Raw genomic sequence first — 20,320 nt, 5'->3', positions numbered from 1 at the left:
AGATTTGGAAAACAACTGCTTGGGAATAAACCAGTTATGTTCATTCTTGCCCCTTAGTGCCTTAGCGCTTGTGTTTTGGCAGTTCAGATGGATAGTCAATAATCCCGCCTCCCCCCACCAGCCAGGAGGTCCTAATCCCTGGAACCTATAAATGTTACCTTGTAAAGACAAGAGGTCTGTGTAGATGTGATTAAATTAAAGCTTTTGCTCTGGGGTGATTATCTTGGATTGTTTGGGTGGGCTCTAAGGCTGATAAGAGGAAGGCAGGGCGAGGTCTGAGAGACAGAAAAGGAGAACTGAGTGTGACCACAGAGGCAGAGATTAGAGCCACACAGCTGCAGGCCTAGGAAGGCCAGCAGCCCCCAGAAGCTAGAAGGGGCAAGAAGTAGGTTCTCCTCTAGAACCTCTGGAGGTGCCTTATTGGCACTTTGATTTTTGACCATTGATTTTTTTTTTAATAACTTTTTAAGACTTTATTTACATTTTTTAGAGAGTGGGGAGGGACTAAGGGAGAAGAAGAGAATCCTACGCAGGCTCCACCCAACCCTGACCATGACCTGAGCCAAAATCAAGGGTCAGACACTTAAGTGAGCCACCCAGGTGCCCCAAGACTTTCTTTAAAATTAAGTAATCTCTACACCCAATGTGGGGCTTGAATTTACAGCTCAGAGATTAAGAGCCACAAACTCTACTGACTGAGCCAGCCAGGTGCCCCTGGACCCCTGATACCAATTTCAATTTATGGCTTCCAGAGCTGGGAGAAAATAAATAGAGTAGTTAGGTTAGATTGTATGTTCCTTGATACCAGCATCCCTTTTAGTTAATATTACCTTTTCCACAGAGTCTAACTCGGTCCCTTGAATATCATGACTGTGGTTTAGTTACCTGCTTCTGCATATGGCAAATACCCTAAAATTTCATGGCTTAAAGTCACAACTCATTATTTCTCAGAGTTCTGTGGGTTGACTGGGTTCAGCTGGTTCAGCTTCGCCATGTGGTGTCATCTGGGATCACTCAGATGGCTGAGATATCTGAGACCTCAGCTAGGACTGGAATGACCAAGAGGGCTTCACATTCACATGTCTGCACCCTCAACAGGGAGCATAAATAACGGAGGTGGGGGATCATGGGGCCTCTGCCCAGCAGAGTTAGTCAAGTCTGAAACACCATGAATGCAGAAGCTGCCATACCTCTCAAAGCCTAAGGCAGAACTGGTGCAGCATTGCTCCACCACCTTCTGTGGATCAAAGAGGTCAAAAACTAGACCAGAGTCAGGGGAGAGAAAATAGATCCTGCCTCTTGAAGGGAGGGAGGCATGCACATATAGCAAGAGTAGTCAGAATTCTTGTTGGCCGTCTTTGCAGGCTGCCATAAACTCTTTAAAAAATGACCATTGAGTTAACTATTAGAGGCGGACTGATTCTGAGATTTTATAGATGGCAGGATTTAGAAAGACACATTCTCTAAGAAACAAATCTCTGATGTAAAGAAATCTGTATTAGCTGCCCAGATGCGACCTTGTGCACATGAGGAATGCGGGAGATGTATGTTTACTGACCGCCTGGCTGTGGAATGAAGAGGAATGTATTTCCAGGCCCAGCCTTAGGCCAGTAATTTCTACAAGGGGAATGGCAGGGCACTTCCAGAACCAAATGAGTTTCCACTTCCCCTCCATGGGTAGAGTATAGTGATGACTGATTTTGTGATTTGGGAGATTCTCCACCTGGAAATCAGCTCCCAAAGGGAAGGATTAGGAAAACTTTCAGTAAGTCCAAGAATGTCATGGCTCTCTATGGAGGATAGGAAGGGAGATGAGATTGGCAGGAGATCTGGTCAGAACCCAGACCCTTCAAAGAGAGGCCCTGAAGAAGATACTCTTCCTTTAACTTCCTTCATGGTTTGCCTGACATTTAGTAACAGGCGTTCCTGGTGGGACCCTAGCCACGATCACAAGTGCTTGCTGAGTGTGAGATTCTGGCCCTGGGGCCTCTGACATCTGTTCAGTCCAATCACTCATTCTTTTTAAATTACCATTACGCGAGGGAGAAGTGCTGGTGTCTGGCCCACTCAGATGTGGAGAGAGGATTCTAGGAACAGAGTCAGAGATGGGCGATCCTCCTGGTGGGGTTCCAAACCCAGATTTCTTTTTTATTAGTTGTTTCTGTTTTATTAGTTTGCATTTGCTCCTCCTTTGACGTGTGTGTGTGTGTGTGTGTGTGTGTGTGCGCACTTTGTCTTCTTTGTAAGTTTGTTTCCATTTCGGGGTACTTTTTCTTAAGATGCGCTTGCTCTTTTTATCAGCAATCACTGTGGCAAGGAGACTAAGGCCTTTGCTGGTTTCTCTCCTCTAGAGTGGTTTTATAGGCCAGAATCTGGGGATAGCTAGGTTTTAATAGTTTATTGGGTTCACATTTGAAAAACCGACTGAAAACCTCCAGCCTTCGGTGTTTGTTTCCATCTAATGAAACCAGGTTTATGGTGTTTGCTCCATGGCCTGTGAATAAGTCCTCATTTTGTTGTTGTTGTTTTGTTTTGTTTTTTTATTTTTTATTTATTTTTTTTTTTTAAAGATTTTATTTATTTATTTGACAGACAGAGATCACAAGGAGGCAGAGAGAGAGGGGGGAAGTAGGCTCCCTGCTGAGCCGAGAGCCCGATGCGGGGCTCGATCCCAGGACCCTGAGATCATGACCTGAGCCGAAGGCAGCGGCTTTAACCCACTGAGCCACCCAGGCGCCCCTGTTTTGTTTTTTTAAACCAGGCACAAGCTATGCCTTCGCTGCTGTTTACTATGGAGTTCCTTTTTCTGCATGTTTTTGTTTGCCTTGGCAAGCTTTCCCTCTTTATACCTTTGTACATTACTCTCTTGGTCCCTGTTCCTGAGATGATTCAGAATGATAGGGGATCTGTATGTAGTAATTGGGGGGTGGGATACCTTATTTTAATTTGTAACACGGTTCACTGAATGCCTCTTTTCATTGCACATTTTTTATCAAGATGCTTTTGTTAAGCTCAGAAGCATTTCAATTTCCATATGTGTGGCAGATCTTAGGACAGGGTCTCTAAGAGGAATAGAAGCTTGATTCAAGTGAAGATTTTCCTAGGCTGTTGTGGATGGCAGGTGGGATTCAAAGACAGTCAAAACAATGGAAGCTCAGATGCTCTAAAAAACTAGAGCATTACCATTACTTCGGCGTTACCAAGCTTGGATGTGGAATGTGCAGACCAAGTGAAGCTCAGAATGTGGTTGGGGTAGGGACTGCCTTTCACTCATGGCTTAGCCAGGATGGGAATGAGGCATTCTGGGCTGGTGTCTGGGTTCAAATGTTCAAATGTGGGAGAGGCACAGAGAGCGTACCACACTGAGGCTTCTGCATTCAAATGGGTCTAGACTGATATGGAACAGTGTTCCTGTTACAGTGTTAAGTGTAAAAAGCAGATAAGAAAAGGATATATAAGGAGGAGAAAGGTGTAGATGGACAGACATCAGAGCAGACTAGCAGTCATCTTTAGGTAGTGAGTTTGGGGTGGACTCGAGATTTTTCTTTGCAGTGTCCTTTATTATCTAATTTTTACTCAGTAAACAAGTAGTGCTAGAGAAATTTTTAAAAAAGCTTTAAAATAAATAAACAAACAAATAGCTTTTAAAATAAAACAAATGGTGCTGGGCAGGCATTTTCATTCATTCAGTCAATCTCTGTTGCTTGCCAGCTTTGTTCATGGCCTTGTCTGGGTTCTGGGGGAGCCCACCCCTGAAAGGATCAGGCAGAGGAGTGCCCTGCGGGAGACTGGAAGCCACTCTCTGCTCCTGGTGCGGGGCAAGTGGATTCCTTCAAGGAGCTTCTGTGTTTCCCCAAGGGCCTCTCCATGGGTTGTGCCTACATAGTTCTTACTGGATAGAACTGGGGAATCAACTCATGTTTTGTAGAGTCTGACAGTCCCCAAGGTTAAAGCTGCTTTATTTTCATTCCCTGTCCCGGCTTGTTTGTTTTCACTTTTGTCTGTCTCTTTTATCCCATTCACAATATTTGGTGGTCTCCTTTTGTCTTCCTAGAAGCTTGAATTGACAGAGATTCCATTTTTCCTTTTTGGTTATCACTTCTTTTGTTTCCATAAAGTTGCAGGGCTAGTTTTTGGCCGCATAGATAAACAGGCTTGAAATCCCTGTCACTGGAGAATTTACCCCCAGGGCTTGCTATATTTGTGGAGGTGACATATCAGCCTGTTTGCTTATATGGGTGAACTAAAATTGAACTGTTTGTAAATCAGCGAGACAAGATTTCTGTATTTGTATTTAAGAAATTTCAAGTCCTGGCAGGATACTCAGTTTATTAATTCAAATCAGGATTTTGAATGTCTTTCGATACAGCTAACGATTCACGTTGAGAAAGTTTTAATTTGTTACCATCTTAGTCCTAACTCCTCTTATCCTTGTAAGAGAAATTGTGTTGAAGCTAGATGGGTGGTGTGGTGTCAGTTGGATGGGAACCAGTCACTGGGAAGAGAAAAAAGGCGTAAGGCATTGGTTGAGGTCATCTATAGTAGAATGTTTTTCTTCTCTGACTAATCTTATACATTCATGGCCAGAATGTTTACCAGTCAGCCAGCATTTATATAGAATTGTGGTTTGTATCAAGAGTGATACAGGGGCACCTGGGTGACTCGGTTGGGTGTCTGCCTTCAGCTCGGTTCATGGTCCCAGGGTCCTGGGATTGAGCCCTACCTTGGGTTCTCAGCAGAGAGCCTGGTTCTCTCTCTTCCTCTGCCTGCTGCTGTGCCTGTTTGTGCTCCCTCTCTGTCAAATAAATGAATAAGATCTTAAAAAAAAAAAAAAGTGATACAAAGAAGTGTGAATGTGGTTCCTTACCTATAGATATTTACGCTCTAGTTGAGGTGCAAAGGGACATTCAGTGAATGTACGTTGGGTCACTGTATTTCTACCCTCCCTCTAGTCTGGTTCATCTGCTCTTGGCACACCTCTCTGCTGTTCAGAAACTTTCAATGCCTCTAAGATACAGGCTAAGCTGCTTAGCCTGGCATTGAAATTTCCAAAAACTTGTATGCCTTTTCTGTCTTGTATGTCTTTTCTGTCTTGTCTTGTCAAGAAGCCCTCTTTTCATCCAGCCGGTTTATCTACCCAGTTGGTTTCTGTAACAACCCACCCTCTGCATGCTATTTCCTCTCCCTTTTAATCCATTTCTCTCCATTTTTACCCAATTTTTTCAAAACATCTTGGTTTCCATGTTTGCCACAAACTGTTCCCTAACCTTTCCAGCTGCCAGTGATATCTTTCCCAATTCCACTGTTCCTGGAAGCTTTAGTTATTTGACCCTTAAAGCGGTTTGCCTTACCTAGTCCATGGGTGTGCCTTGTCTTCCTAACCAGATCTTAAGCCCCAAGAGCTGTGACTGTTTCATTGTTAGTGTCTTCCATGGGATCTAGCACTGTGCTCAGCATGAAGTATGTAAGTATTTTAAAACAATTGCTGTTTTCCTGAGAGAACTGATCATGCTATAGTTTTGATTAAGTAGAAATGATAGGTAAGATTCACATGTTCCAGGACTCATGTATGAACTAAAATGGTCCCATGTTCTTCGCCTTTTAAAATAAAGCTTTGGATTCCAGTCCTGTAGGGGTAGCCCAAAACCTATGAGCAGCCTATGAACTGTAGGCCTTCTGCTGTAGCTAAGAATCAGGAGTGAGTGAAGTTTGAATAGATGATTCTGATATCCTCCTCTGGTGGTCTCCTTTTGTCTTTTGTCTCAGTACCTTTAGATAATTCTGATATCCTCCTATGCTTTACCTCTTGAGGCTCTTTTTGATAATACGCAAGGATTGTTAATACTGAATCTCCTTCAGGCAGCACTCTGCTGTAACACATTTAGCCAAGTCTTTAGTAACCCTTGGCTGATGCAGATTTGAGATGATGCTTTTTATTTAAATTCTAGTTTATTAACATATATGGTAAAAATTGTTTTCAGGTGTAGAATTTAGTGATTGATCACTCGATGATCACCAAGGCTCATCACAAGTGCCCTCCTTAATACCCATTACCCATTCAACCCAACCCCCACCATCCTCCCTCCATCAACCCTCAGTTTGTTCTCTACAGTTAAGAATCTCTTCGAGTTGATATTTTCTTAACAGTGTCAAGGAGCCTGAGAACGCTAGAATAGAAAAGCAACTCTGGTGTGCTCAGAGTACCTAAGCAAGGTCAAAATTCTTCTTAGAAATAATTTTGGTTTTTCTTAAACCCTGAGAGATGTACAGTTGATGCTTCAAAGTCCTACACCATCAAGCATGGACACAATAATTTTAACAGAATATTTTTTTTAAAGATGTAGTCAAAGCCCACCGAATTATTAAGAACAAAACAATTACTTAAAAGATTCACCAGGGCACCTGGGTGGCTCAGTGGGTTAATTCTGTGCCTTCGGCTCAGGTCATGATCTCAGGGTCCTGGGATCAAGCCCTCCATGGGGACTCTCTGCTCAGCGGGGAGCCTGCTTCCCCCCTTCTCTCTGCCTTCCTCTCTGTCTACTTGTGATCTCTCTCTGTCAAACAAATAAATAAAATCTTTAAGAAAAAAAAAAAGATTCACCAAATGTCTATAACTTCTAGTGACATACCTTCTTCATATATTCTGCAACATAAACTAGTTGGTAAATACCTGATAAGGTAACTGAATGAGGTAATTCACTGTTTGGGACAATTAGTTTCAATTCAATTAAGACAGTGACTTTAATTTGAGGATGATAGCTCCACAGCCCTTTTCTCTGGTATATTTGTGGTCATCAGAGCCCTTTATTTATCAAGACAATTTCTAGACCATGGTAATGCAACCATATGTCCTGCTTATATAAGAATGCTTATGTCCTTTGACACCACCAAGAGATATTGGACCATTAAGGAGTGACTTACTGCCCTGGAAATACTGATTTCTCTAGAAGACATACCACCAGGCTTTGTGGTATAAACAGGGAGATTCTATATGGGCAAGTATACACAGGGATTGCAGTATTGAATTCATAATGGTTTTAAGTGACTCCGCTAAAAATGGAAACTGATGTTCCTGACCAGTTTTGCTTAGCGATGCTAAGGAATGTAACAATGGTCTGTAGTGGAATGGTTTTGTGATCAGTGTTTTGTAAAACACTGAACTTGCAAAGCCCAGGTTTGTCACTGTTTGTAACAATAAGGTAATGACCAAAAGGCCTGTCATTTGGGATTAAATCAATTACACTCAACAAACAGTGGATTACTCTGCAGCCATTAAGTGGAAAGAAATAGAATGGTGTGTCTGATATTGAATGATTACTCAGATATAATTAAAATGAAAAATAAAGTCAAGGGGCACAACCATATGTATAATATGCATATTTGTGGGGAAAAGGGGCTAAACTGAGAGTATGTACCTGTATAAACAAGTTTTTTGCAAGGAAAGCTGAGATGCTTTTGTGTAGTTGTCTATGCATGGGGCACTGGGAGATCTAGTATGTGGGGTTTTTTAACATTTGCACAAATGTCCAATAAGTGTTCAATAGATCTGATTTAAAAGGAAGTAAGGACTTTCTCTTCTTAAAAAGAAATCGCTTTTACTGTGAAATAAGTACAAAAGAAAATGTATATAGTGTGTGTAAAGTATAAAGAGTAACTGTGCAACACATACATTTAGATCTACTACCTGGTTAAGTAACAACATTTCTTTTGAAGCCCCTTATATATTCCTTCCTAATCCCATCTCCTTTCTTTCCCCCCCTTGGAGAAGTGATTACTTTTGCCAATTTTGTTTTTATTCCTTTGCTTCTCATTTTTGTATCACTAAAATTTGTTTCACTAAGTGATGTATTACTTAGTGGTGCTTTATTATAAACTCTGTTTGCAGAGGGTTATATTATTAAATTCTTCTTTAACACACTTTTTTCACTTAACATGATGTTCCTGAAATACATCTCTGTTGATACACCGGTAGTTCATTCACACTTACTGCTCTACAGTATGCCATTGTGTGAGTGTAGAGTTGTTCATTCTACTCCTGAAGGACATATAGCTGCTGTGTGTACAGTTGCACAAGCCTTCCGGTGCCCACGTTATTAGGCCACTAGAAATAGCACTTGTGAATCACTGGCTAAATACATCTGTGGCTTTCAAGAAAATGCCAGATTATTTTAAAAGTTGTTTTAGTAATGTTTGTTTCCATCAACAGTAGGAGTTCTAGTACTTGGTATTGTCAGACTTTTCAGTCTTTGCCAGCTGATATAAAATGGTCTCTTAGTATGATTGAGCAGCTTGTATTTATTGGTCACTAATGTTTATTTTCTGTGGATTATATTTGAATAGGTTTTATCCATTTTTATGTTCAGTTGTTTGTCATTCAACTTATTGATATCACTGGAGTTCTTCATATATTCTCATACTAATTATGTAATCCTCAGTTATATGCATTACGTATTTTCTCCCCGTTTGGGGCTTGGCAAATAAAAACGTTTACTTCCATCATTTTAGAACCCTTTTATTATGGGAATTTTCAACATATGTAAGAGTGAAGAGAATAGTATAACTAACCCTTGCATATCCATCACTGAACTTCAAGAATTACCAACATTTTGCCAATCTTATTTTGTCCATTTCTTGTCCTCCCAAGGTCACAGGCAGGCAGCATGTCACTTTTCCCATAAATACTTCAGGTTGCGTGACTGATTTGATACGAGAGTTTAAAAAGAAATGCACCATGCTATTATCATGTGTAACAAAGTTAATAACTCTATAACCTTCAACTTTTCCTAATTGTCTTAGAAATGTCTTTTTATAATTAGCTTGTTAGAATCAGGATCCAAATGGGGCCCAAATGTGTTTAGCCTTTTAGTCTTTTTTATTTCATAATGTTTGATACTCTTCCTCTGCCAAAAATACTTTTTGTATGTGTATTATTTTGTTTTTATTTGTGCTTTTTTGTATGTGTAAAATTTTTTTTAAAAATAACTGATGTAGTTGAATATATAAATTATTATTTTTATAGAATTGCATTGAATTTGGTGAGAATTCCTCTTTATAAGATTGAATCTTTTTTAAAGAATACTGAATCTTCTTATCCATGAACGTGGCACATCTCTCCTATTTAAGGCCTATATCTTATGGCATCTCCCTGTTAAAATTATGACACAACAGTGTAGAGTGTAGAAGAAAAAGAATCTTACACCTGAAACACAATGCAACATTGTGTGTCAACTATACTTCAATTAAAAAAATAATAAATTTTTAAAAGAAAAAGAAAACCTTTGCCTCTACCTCACAACATACACAAAAATTAATTTGAGATGGATCATGGACCTCAAGATAAAAGCTAAAACTATAAAACTCCTAGAAGAAAACAGAATATCTTTGTGATGTTGGGGTAGGCAAAGATTTCTTAAGCTACAGAAAACATGAATCATAAAGAGAAAAAAACTTCTGCTCATCAGAAGACATTATTAGGAAAATAAATTGACAAGCTACAGAAAAAGAAGGTACATGTAGTACATATATATGACAAAGGAAGCAAGCAACCTAATGTGAAAACAGGCAAAAATTTTGAATAGCTACTTTGCAAAAGACAGTATCAATAACCAAAGCACAAAGAGTGTTTAATATCATCATTAGTCATCAAGGAAATGCAAATCAAAACCACAGGAATCTACCACTAGGCTGGCTAAAGTGAATAAAGAGAAAGACAACAGCAAATGCTGGAAAGAACACAGAACCACTAAACTCTCATTTAATACTGGTGGGAGTATAAAATGCCATCATGATTTGGGGGAAACTGTCAGTTTCCTAAAATGTTAAACATACTAAAATGTTATTCTCGGATACTTATTCAAAAGAAATGAAAACATGTCCACAAAAACCTTGTGTAAGAACGTTCCTAGCAGCTTTATTCATAATAGCCTACAAATGGAAACAGCCCATATCTGTCAAGAGGAGAATGGATAAACAAACTTGTATATTCATACAGAGGAATAATACCCCACAAAAAAAGAATCAAACTATTAATACATCAGGTAACATGGATAAACTTTAGGCTGCGTGAAAAAAGCCAGACCCCAAAAAATTATGTAATGTATTATTACATTTATATGAAATTGTAGAATAGACAAAACCAAATTGTAGAGTTGACTGGGAAGGGGTATGAGGAAACTCTCTGGATGATGGAAATTTTCTGAGTCTTCATAGGAATGGGTTACATGAGTGTAAGCATTTGTAAAAACTGAACAGGTCTTGTCAGAATTCAAAAGTAGTATTTATCGGATGCCCAGAACCGTAAATACCAAATCTGTGCCTCTGATAACCGTACTCTAGCCCAGTGGTTTTCAGCTGGGACCATTTTACCCCTCGGGATACATTTGGCAATGTCCAGAAACATTTTTTTTTCCCCCAGAGACATTTTTGATTGTCATGACACGAAAGGGTGGGGATATTACTGGCATTTGATGGGTAGATTCGTTGGAGGCTGCTAAACATTCTACAGTCATATGACACCGCCCACAACAAAAAATGGTCTAGTCCAAAACATCAGTGGTGCCAACTTGGAGAAACCTGTTCTAGACCTTCCCTTGTTACAGAAGCTGTCAGCCTTAGCCAACCAGATGTTGACTATATGTGTAGTCCAAATCAATTGTAGAAAACTTGGCATTTGCACAGATTACATATTTCTTCCCCAACAGAACTTAATATCAAATATTTGTAAATACACATAATCTTAAATTTTTAGATAAAATTTCCATGTGTTAAGAGGACTTCCCAAATCAAAATTAAATGTTTTGTTTTGACTGATTGTTAAATTTTTAAGGTGAGGTTTGTTCTTAACTTTTTTTCATTAAATATTCAAGCAAATGACCTTGGCTATCTTCCTTTAAATAAAATTAAAAGGCTTTATTATTAGATCAAAGGAAATAAATGATAGTAATTTGTTTTTCTTCCCTTTACAGAATGACAGGCAGCGAGTTTTTTTCTCGTTTCCCGGAACTCTATCCCTTTCTTCTCCAACAGTTGGAAGCTGTAGCTAATACTGTGGACAGGTAAGAAGAGAAAAGGGTGGGACACAGTGAAATCAAGGAAGTTAATTACTTCATTAATCGAGATTTTTCCCTCCAGGCAACAGTTTTTAATCAACTCCTTCCTTATAACTTAGATGGATTTTTTTAAGTGCTTTTTTATTACATCCTGTTGCCTGACTCTCTACAGTAGATTTGTACCTGAAAAGTTGCGTAAAATCCTGTTTTATTTTTGTTTTTGTATAGAGGTAGAGTGGGGAACAAGAGGGAGAGAGAGATCTTAAAGCACAGAGCCAGACGCGGGGCACTTATGCCTCAGAGATCATGACCTGAGCTAAAAGCAAGAGTCAGACACTTAACTGATTGAGCCACCCAGGAACCCCTAATACCCTGTTTTTATGATATTTTTTATATTTTTAAAATCCTGTTTTAGATTGTTTTTTCGCATTCTGTTTGCAGGAAACATATTTCAGAAAACAGCTTCTTAGAAACACAGCTTCTGAAAAGCATTTTCTTCCCATGATATTTAAAAATCTCTGTGTTTGCATACTGAGTTTGCTGTCACAGACACCAGCCATTGTTTTCTTACTGACCTGTTAGAGTTGACCATTACGAGAGTAAGCAAATAGCTGGTTGGTCTGGAAGAAGCACTGGCATGCTTGACCCTAGAAACAGAAAAGAAAGCCATTCAGAGAGCTTCCCGTCTGATCAGGGCACATAGAAAAGTTTATCACTACCCTTTCAATCACATCCTGTGCTGATAGTGGAATTTTTAGAACATGTGCTTTTTTATTTTTCTAGCCACATTTGCACTTGATAGGAATTTATACTCATTATCTGTAACGGGGAGGTAAAATTAACATCAATGAATTTTACTTCTGTTCATGATACATTCTCTCACATAAGATTAATTTGTACAGACAGGCTTTTCTGGCCCCCAAATTGACCGTTCAAGCTTTCCTAAGTGCATTTGGCTGTTGAAAAGTTTCACATTTCATACTGTGGGACTCCTTTCTGCTGTATGAATGGCTCAAATCAAAACACAGACACAAATTAACAATTATCTTTGAGAAGAGACTCGTGTGCTGGAGCCCAATCCATGCTTGGCCAGTAGCTCTTCCTTATTTGTGCATTAGGAATATATGAAATGAATGGAGGGGAAAAAAACGAGAAAAGGGGAACGATCTTCCAATCATAGAGCATCTCACTTTATATTCATATTCATTTAATGAGAAAAATGTTTGCAGGTAACACTTTGCCTCTTAAATTATAAGTCTTTTACATGCAGTAACTTTTTTTTTTTTTCCAGTGACACAGGAGAACTCAACCGCCATCCAAGCATGTTTCTCTTACTTTTGGTGCTGGGGAGACTCTACCCTTCTCCGATGGACGGCGCCTATTCTTCTCTCAGCATGGCGCCTTTCATTCCCTTCATTATGAGGTAGTGTGTGCTTCGCAGAAATAATGGGGTGGGCATGGGGGCACTATGGGGTATTTTAACTTGTTTCCACTATCATTGTTTTTTGTTTTGTTTTGTTTTTGTTTTTGTTTTTGTTGTTTGTTTGTTTTGCTTTGGGAGAGGTCTTGATGAAAGCAAGGGCCTGGGGTTTGTTGCCATTGTCCCCAACTGGTCTCCAGTGTTTCAGAAGAAAGCGCTTCTACCGTGGGTGCAGAAGCCCATAGCCATAAGCCACTGCTGAAGTCATGTGCCCTAGGCACTCTGCCTGCTAATGGATGTGTGGTGTTGATAGAGGAGATGCCTGCTGTTGAAAAGCATAGCCTGGGAATTTGCGCTGTCCCTGTGTTGAGCCTAGGCAGCCTGAGGCAGGCTTGGTCCTGGCATTATATCCCCTGTCCAAGGGTTGAAGAGGACATTTGCCCTTCTGGAGGAGTTTGCTAGTGCAAGGCCATGCTATGTGGCACAAGTTCCCTTCCTGCTCATCTTCTCTTTCAACACTGGAGCACCTGAGAAAAAGCCGTGCATACAGATTTTGGAATCAGATGATAACAGGCTTTGGTGCTCTAGAGCCTAAGAGCCACTTCCTCTGTTGCAGTTCTTGAAGTATTTGCCAACTTCTGATCAGATCACCTTTTTCACTTTCGATCAAAATCCTCAATAAATAGACGTTTAAGAAGTCTTAAAAATTTTCTTATGGAACATTTCAGAAGCCCAGTCATATTAGTTAGCTCTTGACATCCTGCTCTCATCTTGGTAAAGCAGCATTTTCATTTTTATTTATGTACCAGAAATGGAGATAGACTTAGAGCAGAACGTCAAGATTTGCCAAACTCAGAAGAATGTGTTTGTTATTTATGTGGCGTCCCAGGTTCCACTTCCTGGTTTCACAGAGCTGACTGATGCATTTTAATGTAAAAAACCATTAAACACAAGATGCTGGCATGTGATTGCTGTGGCCATTTGTTTGCCCGGAGCTCTGGCTGGGGCTGTGTTATCTCTGATCACAGAGATGACTCACTCGGATGGGGTTTTTGTTTCCTGATACACAAAGTTACCAGTCTCCTGGATCCGGCATAGGGTGATTCATTTTAGGAATTTGGGTTGTAAATTTTACTTTCAGGAGCATTTAAAAATTGTACTTTCACATATAACTGGAAAGAACTAAAAAATGTTTGAGAAGGTTGTTGGGGTGGGGAAGGAAAGACACATGCTCAGCATTACAGAAGGACATGCTTTAGAACTTCATCATCCTGTGTTGAGAACATTCACTCTGTGGAAGCTTATTACTAATCAGTCTGTTATGTGTTGCATCCTAGAAACCAGAAATTACTGCATTGAAAGTATCCTTCCGGTTATTTAGAGTCTACATATAATCAGAGTGCTCGTATTACTAATTACATGCAGAGCCCTCATTATATAACAAAGATTGCATTAATGTAGAAGATTTAAATATTGCCATAAAGCCAGTGTCCTTTGTGTATCATTTTTGTTGTTTTGTTTTAAACTCAAAAGGCACAAGGTGTCCATTATACTGTCCTTCCAGGGAAAATGCCTTGGTCAGTAGTTGCTTTCTACCCGAATAAACATTCATAGAGTCCCACCAACAGCACAAGTGCCACGATTGCTTCCTTAGAATGTCAGTAGGCTCTCTTTATTCTTCTATACCCCAGTTCATTTGTGGTATAGAACAGTGTTTCTCAATCTTCAAGAGGTAACCCTATCACTTGGGGAATCTCATAAACTTGGATTCATTAGGTCTGGAGTGGGGCCCAAGGGGTCTGCCTTTCAAACAGACTTCCAGGTAATGCTGATTCTGCTGGTCTGTAGATTATACTCTGAGTACCAGGATTAAATTTGGGATTTTAAACATAATCAGAACCCTCCCCACCCCTCAACTGCACAGAGGATTTTAACAAACTAGGCAGTAGTAGTGTTGGTCATACTTGGTACTTGGTTAGGCCATTCTAGGGGTTTATAAGAAATAGATTTTGACCCAGGAATGCAGAGAACAACAAAAAAGTACTCTGAGCAGAGATGTTGGTAGGAAGCACACCAGCGTTTTTTGAGCTTTGACTATTTGCCTGACACTGAACTGGCCGTCTTGCTTACAACGACTTAGAGAGGAGGTGTTATCACCCCCACTTTCCTGTTGAGGAAATTGAGGTTCAGAGAGCGAGTCAGTTATAGAGCTAGAATATGAACCTGAGAGCATAGGCCTGTCAAGAGTATTGGGGGAGCTCTTTCCATTACACCAAAATAACCAGCTTCCTTTTGTGCAGCCAAGAGCAGTGGCTACACTGAGTAGGCTGGTGGGCCATGATATTGATGAAGTTTGGAGTAAGAAGGAGCCCATCTCCAGAGTTGGTGGACCCAAGTGCTGTTTTCAGAATGTGGAAGTCATATCCCCACCAGCAGTGGGATCTGCCCCTGCTTTGCTTTTCTAGTAGTGAGAATGACTTGATTGGAAGCAGCCATTCTCTTGGGCTTGTCTCTGCAGGATCATTGCCTGAGATATCAGGGTTGGTCTGTGACCAGCTATGTAGGAAGCCTGGCTTAACTGAAAACCCTGTGCTACCCTAAAATGTTCACAATCACTCTGGGCAGATGAACCATAAAAGTAGTGAATTTGTAAAACTGTACACGCTTGATTTACATTACTTGGGAGAAAATTATTCATGAAGGAAGTGAAGGATTGATCATAAAACCTGTCATTCCAGGCAATATTTGCGGTGCTAGAGATGGTAAAGATTGGGCTGTTTTGAGTTGGGTTAATAGCTGAAAAGATGGAGGTATGCACAAGTGGGTGGGCGGTGCTTTATTTCTGTAACATTGCCAGTGTTAATTTATGTACTTGGAAGAGTCTAATCAGGCTCTTGGATATTCTGAGTCTAGTTAAATAGAAATTTTTCAGCTGGTGGGGGTAGCATGAGGGTTGCTCTGACCGTGCTGAAGTGAATTGCACAACCAGAAGATTAAAAGCCCCAGTGACAGCTTTTTATTTCCCTCTGATCTGTGTATACTTACCTGCCATTTCCTTCCTCTGTGTAAGATGTTTGTGAGTATTGTTTGTCTTTTTGTTCCTCATCCAACATTTGGGAGTAGAAACTTCTATCTCTATTGATCTACTTTGTTGACTGAAATCTTGGAAGTTCTGATTTGGGTTCTCCAAAGTTAGGCATGTGTGCAGTTGCAGCGTCTTGGAACAGAAATGATAATGTTCATCATAGTGTTTTGTTGACAAGTTTTTTTTTAATCCAGTGTGTGTTATGTACCCAATGCTGTGCTCCATCCAGATTCATGGCCCCTTACCATACCAGTGTGATGCCTTCAGTTTCAGACCGCTTACCCTTCAGTTCAGATACCACCGACCCCAGCTGGCTCCCTGAATATACTTTCCTTGTCTAGGGCTTTCTAGAGACCAGAATATTCCTCTACACGTATCTTTGAATTCCCTTTTACAGTGGAGTTTCAAGTTTGAATTGAAGAACTACAGAAAACTAGATATGCCCCAAACCTGGGCCACAGCGTGGTGTCTTGGATAGAACAAAGGTGCTGGGTTTAAGAGACCCAGTTCTGTCTAAGCTCTGCCACTCACTGACTAGCTGTGATTCTTGGACAAGACTCTCTACCCTCTCGGAACCAGCATGGTACCCACGTATGTAAGGATATCCACGGAGAGAGAAGGCTGTTACTGACAGCAGATCTCAGCATTGAATTACTACCTGTGGGGGAAACCCTTTCACTGCCTTTTAACCATTCTTTTGGGTGGTTTTAAAAGGGTCTCTCAACCCTCATCCCCAGCCCCACCCGTTTGGGGGCTTATTTTCGTTACAAATGACTTTGAGTACATCTTTCCTCAATTCATTCATTGTTCACCTTAGAAAACTTTTCAGTGAGATCTGTTCTTGTTTACTCTGAAAAATGTTGAGGTGCTAGTAACACAATTAAATACGTGGCAGTGGAAATCACCCCTAGGGACCCATCCTGTGGACACTTCTGTCGTTGAGATATTGAAATATTTAGCCAGGAATCAAAAAAAAAATTTTTTATACATTTAAAAAACATTTCATGGAACCTTTGGATTGTACCAGTCTTAAAAAGGGAGGAAGGGTAGGAGGTTCAAAAACTCAGTTAGGCCTTTTAACCCTGTGATATTGAGAAATAATATTGGCCCTTGTTTTCTTATCCTTGATAGTTACATAATTCAAGGATTACCACTTTACTCCTTGCCCAGGTTGTGGAGCTGAAGGAACTGGTTTTCCATGGTGTAGAGCTGAGGTTTTTGGGGTAGGCAATAGATGGCTTCTCCCTTTGTTTGTGATTATAATACCAGGAACTCCTCTTCAAGGCTGCATGGCCCATTTCTATCTGCTCTGTCTTCCCAGAATCCTTGTAGATAAGTTAGAGGATCAGCTTTGCCTCACAGAGAGATAAACAGGCAGAGAGCGGCTGAGACATTGGTGGGAAGGAAGACATGCCCTCCTCCCTTTCTCTTCACTTGAGCTCTGGCTTGTCTCTCCCTCTGAAAGGCTATATAGCATTTGTTACTTTAACCTCTTATCCTTCCATTCATCACTGCGGGATCATAAATAACTGTAATTTGTAGCTTGGTGCTTATTCTCTCCAAACAAATCTTAGCCTCTTTCCATGCAGAAGCCACTCTGGGTTTTTTGGTTGGTTTTTGTTCTTTGGTCCCCTTCTCTGCCTCACCCAGGTTTGGGCACAGAGAATGAGTTATTAACCTAGAAGTGAAAGTATTTGCAAATTGAGACATTTTGTGTCTTAGCAGATCTGCGGGTCTGTGAAGTAGTACAGCCTCCTGGTCCTACACTAGGAGCCATGTTTCATATCCCACCAGTTACTGGTTAGGTAGAGGAAGCTCATCTGGGTGTTGTGTTTTACTAGCCTTTCAGGAGTCTTGTGTTCCAGTCTGAGCTTTCACATTTACCTTTATTTTGACTTCACCTCACTGACCCTCTGTTTCCTTATCGGTCAGATTTGAGTATTGGATATTGTCTGGGTGCTCTCTGGCTTCAGGGGCCTGTGAGCTGAGTCCTTCCTGGCCCCTGAACCCTTTTGCCCTGACTGCTATCCTGCAAACTGCTCTGGAAGCCCCTCCCACAGCTACCCTGCTGCCGGCGTTAGCACCGAATTAGAGGCCTGGATTGATAAGAATGGAAGAAGGAGGGAAGGATGGAAGTGGGGAAGGGGGCAGATGTCATTTTTCTGCCGAAAGTCCTAGAACTATCTATATACAAGCCTTACAGATTTTTATGGCATGCAAGAGGAGGGCCCCTGGATGCTTCAGGCTGCCACTCTGTATATGGGGCTAATACTGCTTGCTTAAATACTTAAATATTTACATAAATATTTACTTACAAAAAATACTTACTTACATAAAAATACTTACATAAATACTTAAATAGCAGATAAAAGGCCCTTTGATTTAGTTTTTAAGAAAAGTTCTAGAGAGAAGAAGGGGTTGATGATGATAGAAAGAGGGCAGACTTTTTAAACACCTGTTTTGGCTTATCCCAACCAATTAACTGGAAGGAAGGCCCTGAAGCCAGATGTAGGGGAGCAGATTTTTAAAAAAGGCTACTGTGTTGGCCTGCTGATGAAGGCAAATCCCTGGACCCAAGCAATTTACAGCCTCAGACACATGTGAGCCTAGAACCATGTCAGTGATTTGGGGGAAATGTGGGATGGCGGGTGTTCTGCTGGGAGCTTGCAGAAGGATTTTCGAAAGAGAAGGGACAAGGCCTATTTTACCAGTGACCAAACAATTGTATTGATACTGACTGTTTTAGACTGGGATCATTCAGGGTATTATTTGCAAAAGTTTGTTTGCTGAGGTGGAGAAGGATTCCCTAAGAGTAAGTCATGCCTGAGTCACCTCCCTGTTTTGACGGGATTACCAGGCTGATGGACAAGGACAATGCCGCTTTAGTCGACATTTGAATTACCTACCTAAATGAACCCGGACTAGAGGCATGCTTATCAGGGTTTGTATATAACAGAAATATAAGTGGTGATGGAATCAACATTCAAAACAGTCTTTAAGCATGTGAGTGACAAACACAAATTCAGGCCAGTGGGCATTATTTCAGTGTGGCTGGTGAAGGAGGGGTTAAAATGGAGAAAGCAAATACAAATACTAGGAGCTTCCGTTTTATTTGTGATGGGTTCTAAAGCTAGATTCTGGGCAAGTGGTTGATTGTTGTATTATTCTGTATACTCTTTATTATTTGATAGGTCTGACATTGTCCGTGATTTTAAAAATAAGATTCAGAATAGCCTTGGAAGCCTGGATGGATGGGCCGAGATTATCAAGGTGTCTTTTAATAGAGATATGTGTCATATTCTGATTTTCTAAAGAAAAGTCAAAATTATGTACATACAGGATGAGAGCTGCCTGGCTCGCTAGCAGTTTTTATGAAGAAAGTCTTGGGAAATGGCATTTCCTGGTGAGTCCTGTGGAAGTAGTGTGACACAGTTGCTGTTTCCAGATAATGAAGACTGTAGACCCCCTGAACTCTGCTGGTCAGATGAAACCTACATCATTGTGCTGCTTCTGTTATTCTGTGCTGGGCTTCCCATTTTAAGAGGGTCACTGATAAACTAATATTTATCCAGAGGAGATAACCAAGATGAGGAGGAAGCTAAACATCTGGAAACAGTTCGACTGGAAAAGACTTAGAGGCAACATGGTAGTAGTCTTTACATTCTTGAGAGGCTGCCATATGGAAGAAGGCACATAATTTCTTTCTTGCACTCCCAAGGGGAAACTGAGAGGTAGATTTCAGATTTAATATAAAGAAGAGTTTTGTGAAAGTTAGCATGCTCCATCAAGGGAATGGATAGATTTCTGTAACACTGAGCTGCCGGTCATTGAAAGTATTCAAGGAAAACTGATCACATGCTGGGCTTTCTGCAGGATGTCTGAGGTTGAGTGAGATGACCAGCAGGGCATCTTTTTGAGACGTCTTATTTTGGAACAGCTGCACAACCTAGATGTAGATTGCAAATGTACAGTGAAGGAAATGACAAGCCTGCCTCCAAAATGATAACATGTTACTTGTACATTTTTATTATGGGCTCCTCTGTCACACAAAGAAAAGAAGTTGGGGTGCCATTCTTAGCAAGGTCCATAGGGTCACAGAGGTCTGCTCCCATATGGTGCCCTCCAGCAGTTAATTCACTTAAGTTTAGCTTCTAAGTAACTTCTATAATTTCGTTCTGGAGAGTTCTGAAAACATTTTTTTGGCCTATGGGATGTTATGTCTGAAAAGCATTATTAATTTAATTATCTTTTTTGTGGTTGCTATATTTTTCTCCATTCCAGATGTTGGCTGAAACCACATTTGTTTTCCGACGAGTACAAGGAACATCTGAGTCTTTGAGAAAAGTCAGAGAGATGCTTTTCTGAAACGTGATTAAAATAGATAACTCTTTGTTGTCCAAACTTCCTGAAGGCTCTTCTTTGAACAGAGATGCCTATAGAGAGAACACAGGAGTCCCCGAGCCTAGCCCATGACAAGAAGAGACAACTGAGAATAGGTCTTTGCCGGTGCTGTTAATGTAGGACTTGTTTCCCAACCTGGCGCTCAGAAACATCCAGAACTCCACCCCTCCTGTGGTTACTGCTAAATTCTGTGAGCCTGGGAGATTGGGATTAAAGGTTAGGAATGTCCCTATACCTTCCTGATCTCCCAGCTATGGTTGGATAAAGAAGGGAACTGCCGTCCCATCAGTGTGTGGAAACTCTGACCTCTGGTTTTACTAGTGTGACTCTGATACCAGGTCAGGCTTTGGGCAGGATCATCAAGGT

General features: G+C 40.6%; 1 protein-coding gene across 3 annotated transcripts in view; it reads left to right on the top strand.

Moving 5' to 3' along the window:
* THADA (THADA armadillo repeat containing) overlaps positions 1 to 20,320 on the top strand; it is a 324,408-nt gene that overhangs the window by 129,184 nt on the left and 174,904 nt on the right. For all 3 annotated transcript variants that reach the window (XR_009405400.1, XM_059406207.1, XM_059406206.1), the window contains exons 27-28: positions 10,965 to 11,054; positions 12,340 to 12,471. Coding sequence is in view for 2 of the 3 variants with exons in the window: in XM_059406207.1 (XP_059262190.1) it covers positions 10,965 to 11,054; positions 12,340 to 12,471 (222 nt within the window). In the remaining variant the exon portion in view is untranslated. The remainder of the gene's footprint in view (positions 1 to 10,964; positions 11,055 to 12,339; positions 12,472 to 20,320) is intronic.

This window comes from Mustela nigripes, chromosome 7, assembly GCF_022355385.1.
Source record: "Mustela nigripes isolate SB6536 chromosome 7, MUSNIG.SB6536, whole genome shotgun sequence".
NCBI lineage: Eukaryota > Metazoa > Chordata > Mammalia > Carnivora > Mustelidae > Mustela > Mustela nigripes.
Note: the sequence above shows the minus strand (reverse complement) of the source record. Positions and strands in the feature narration are given on the sequence as shown.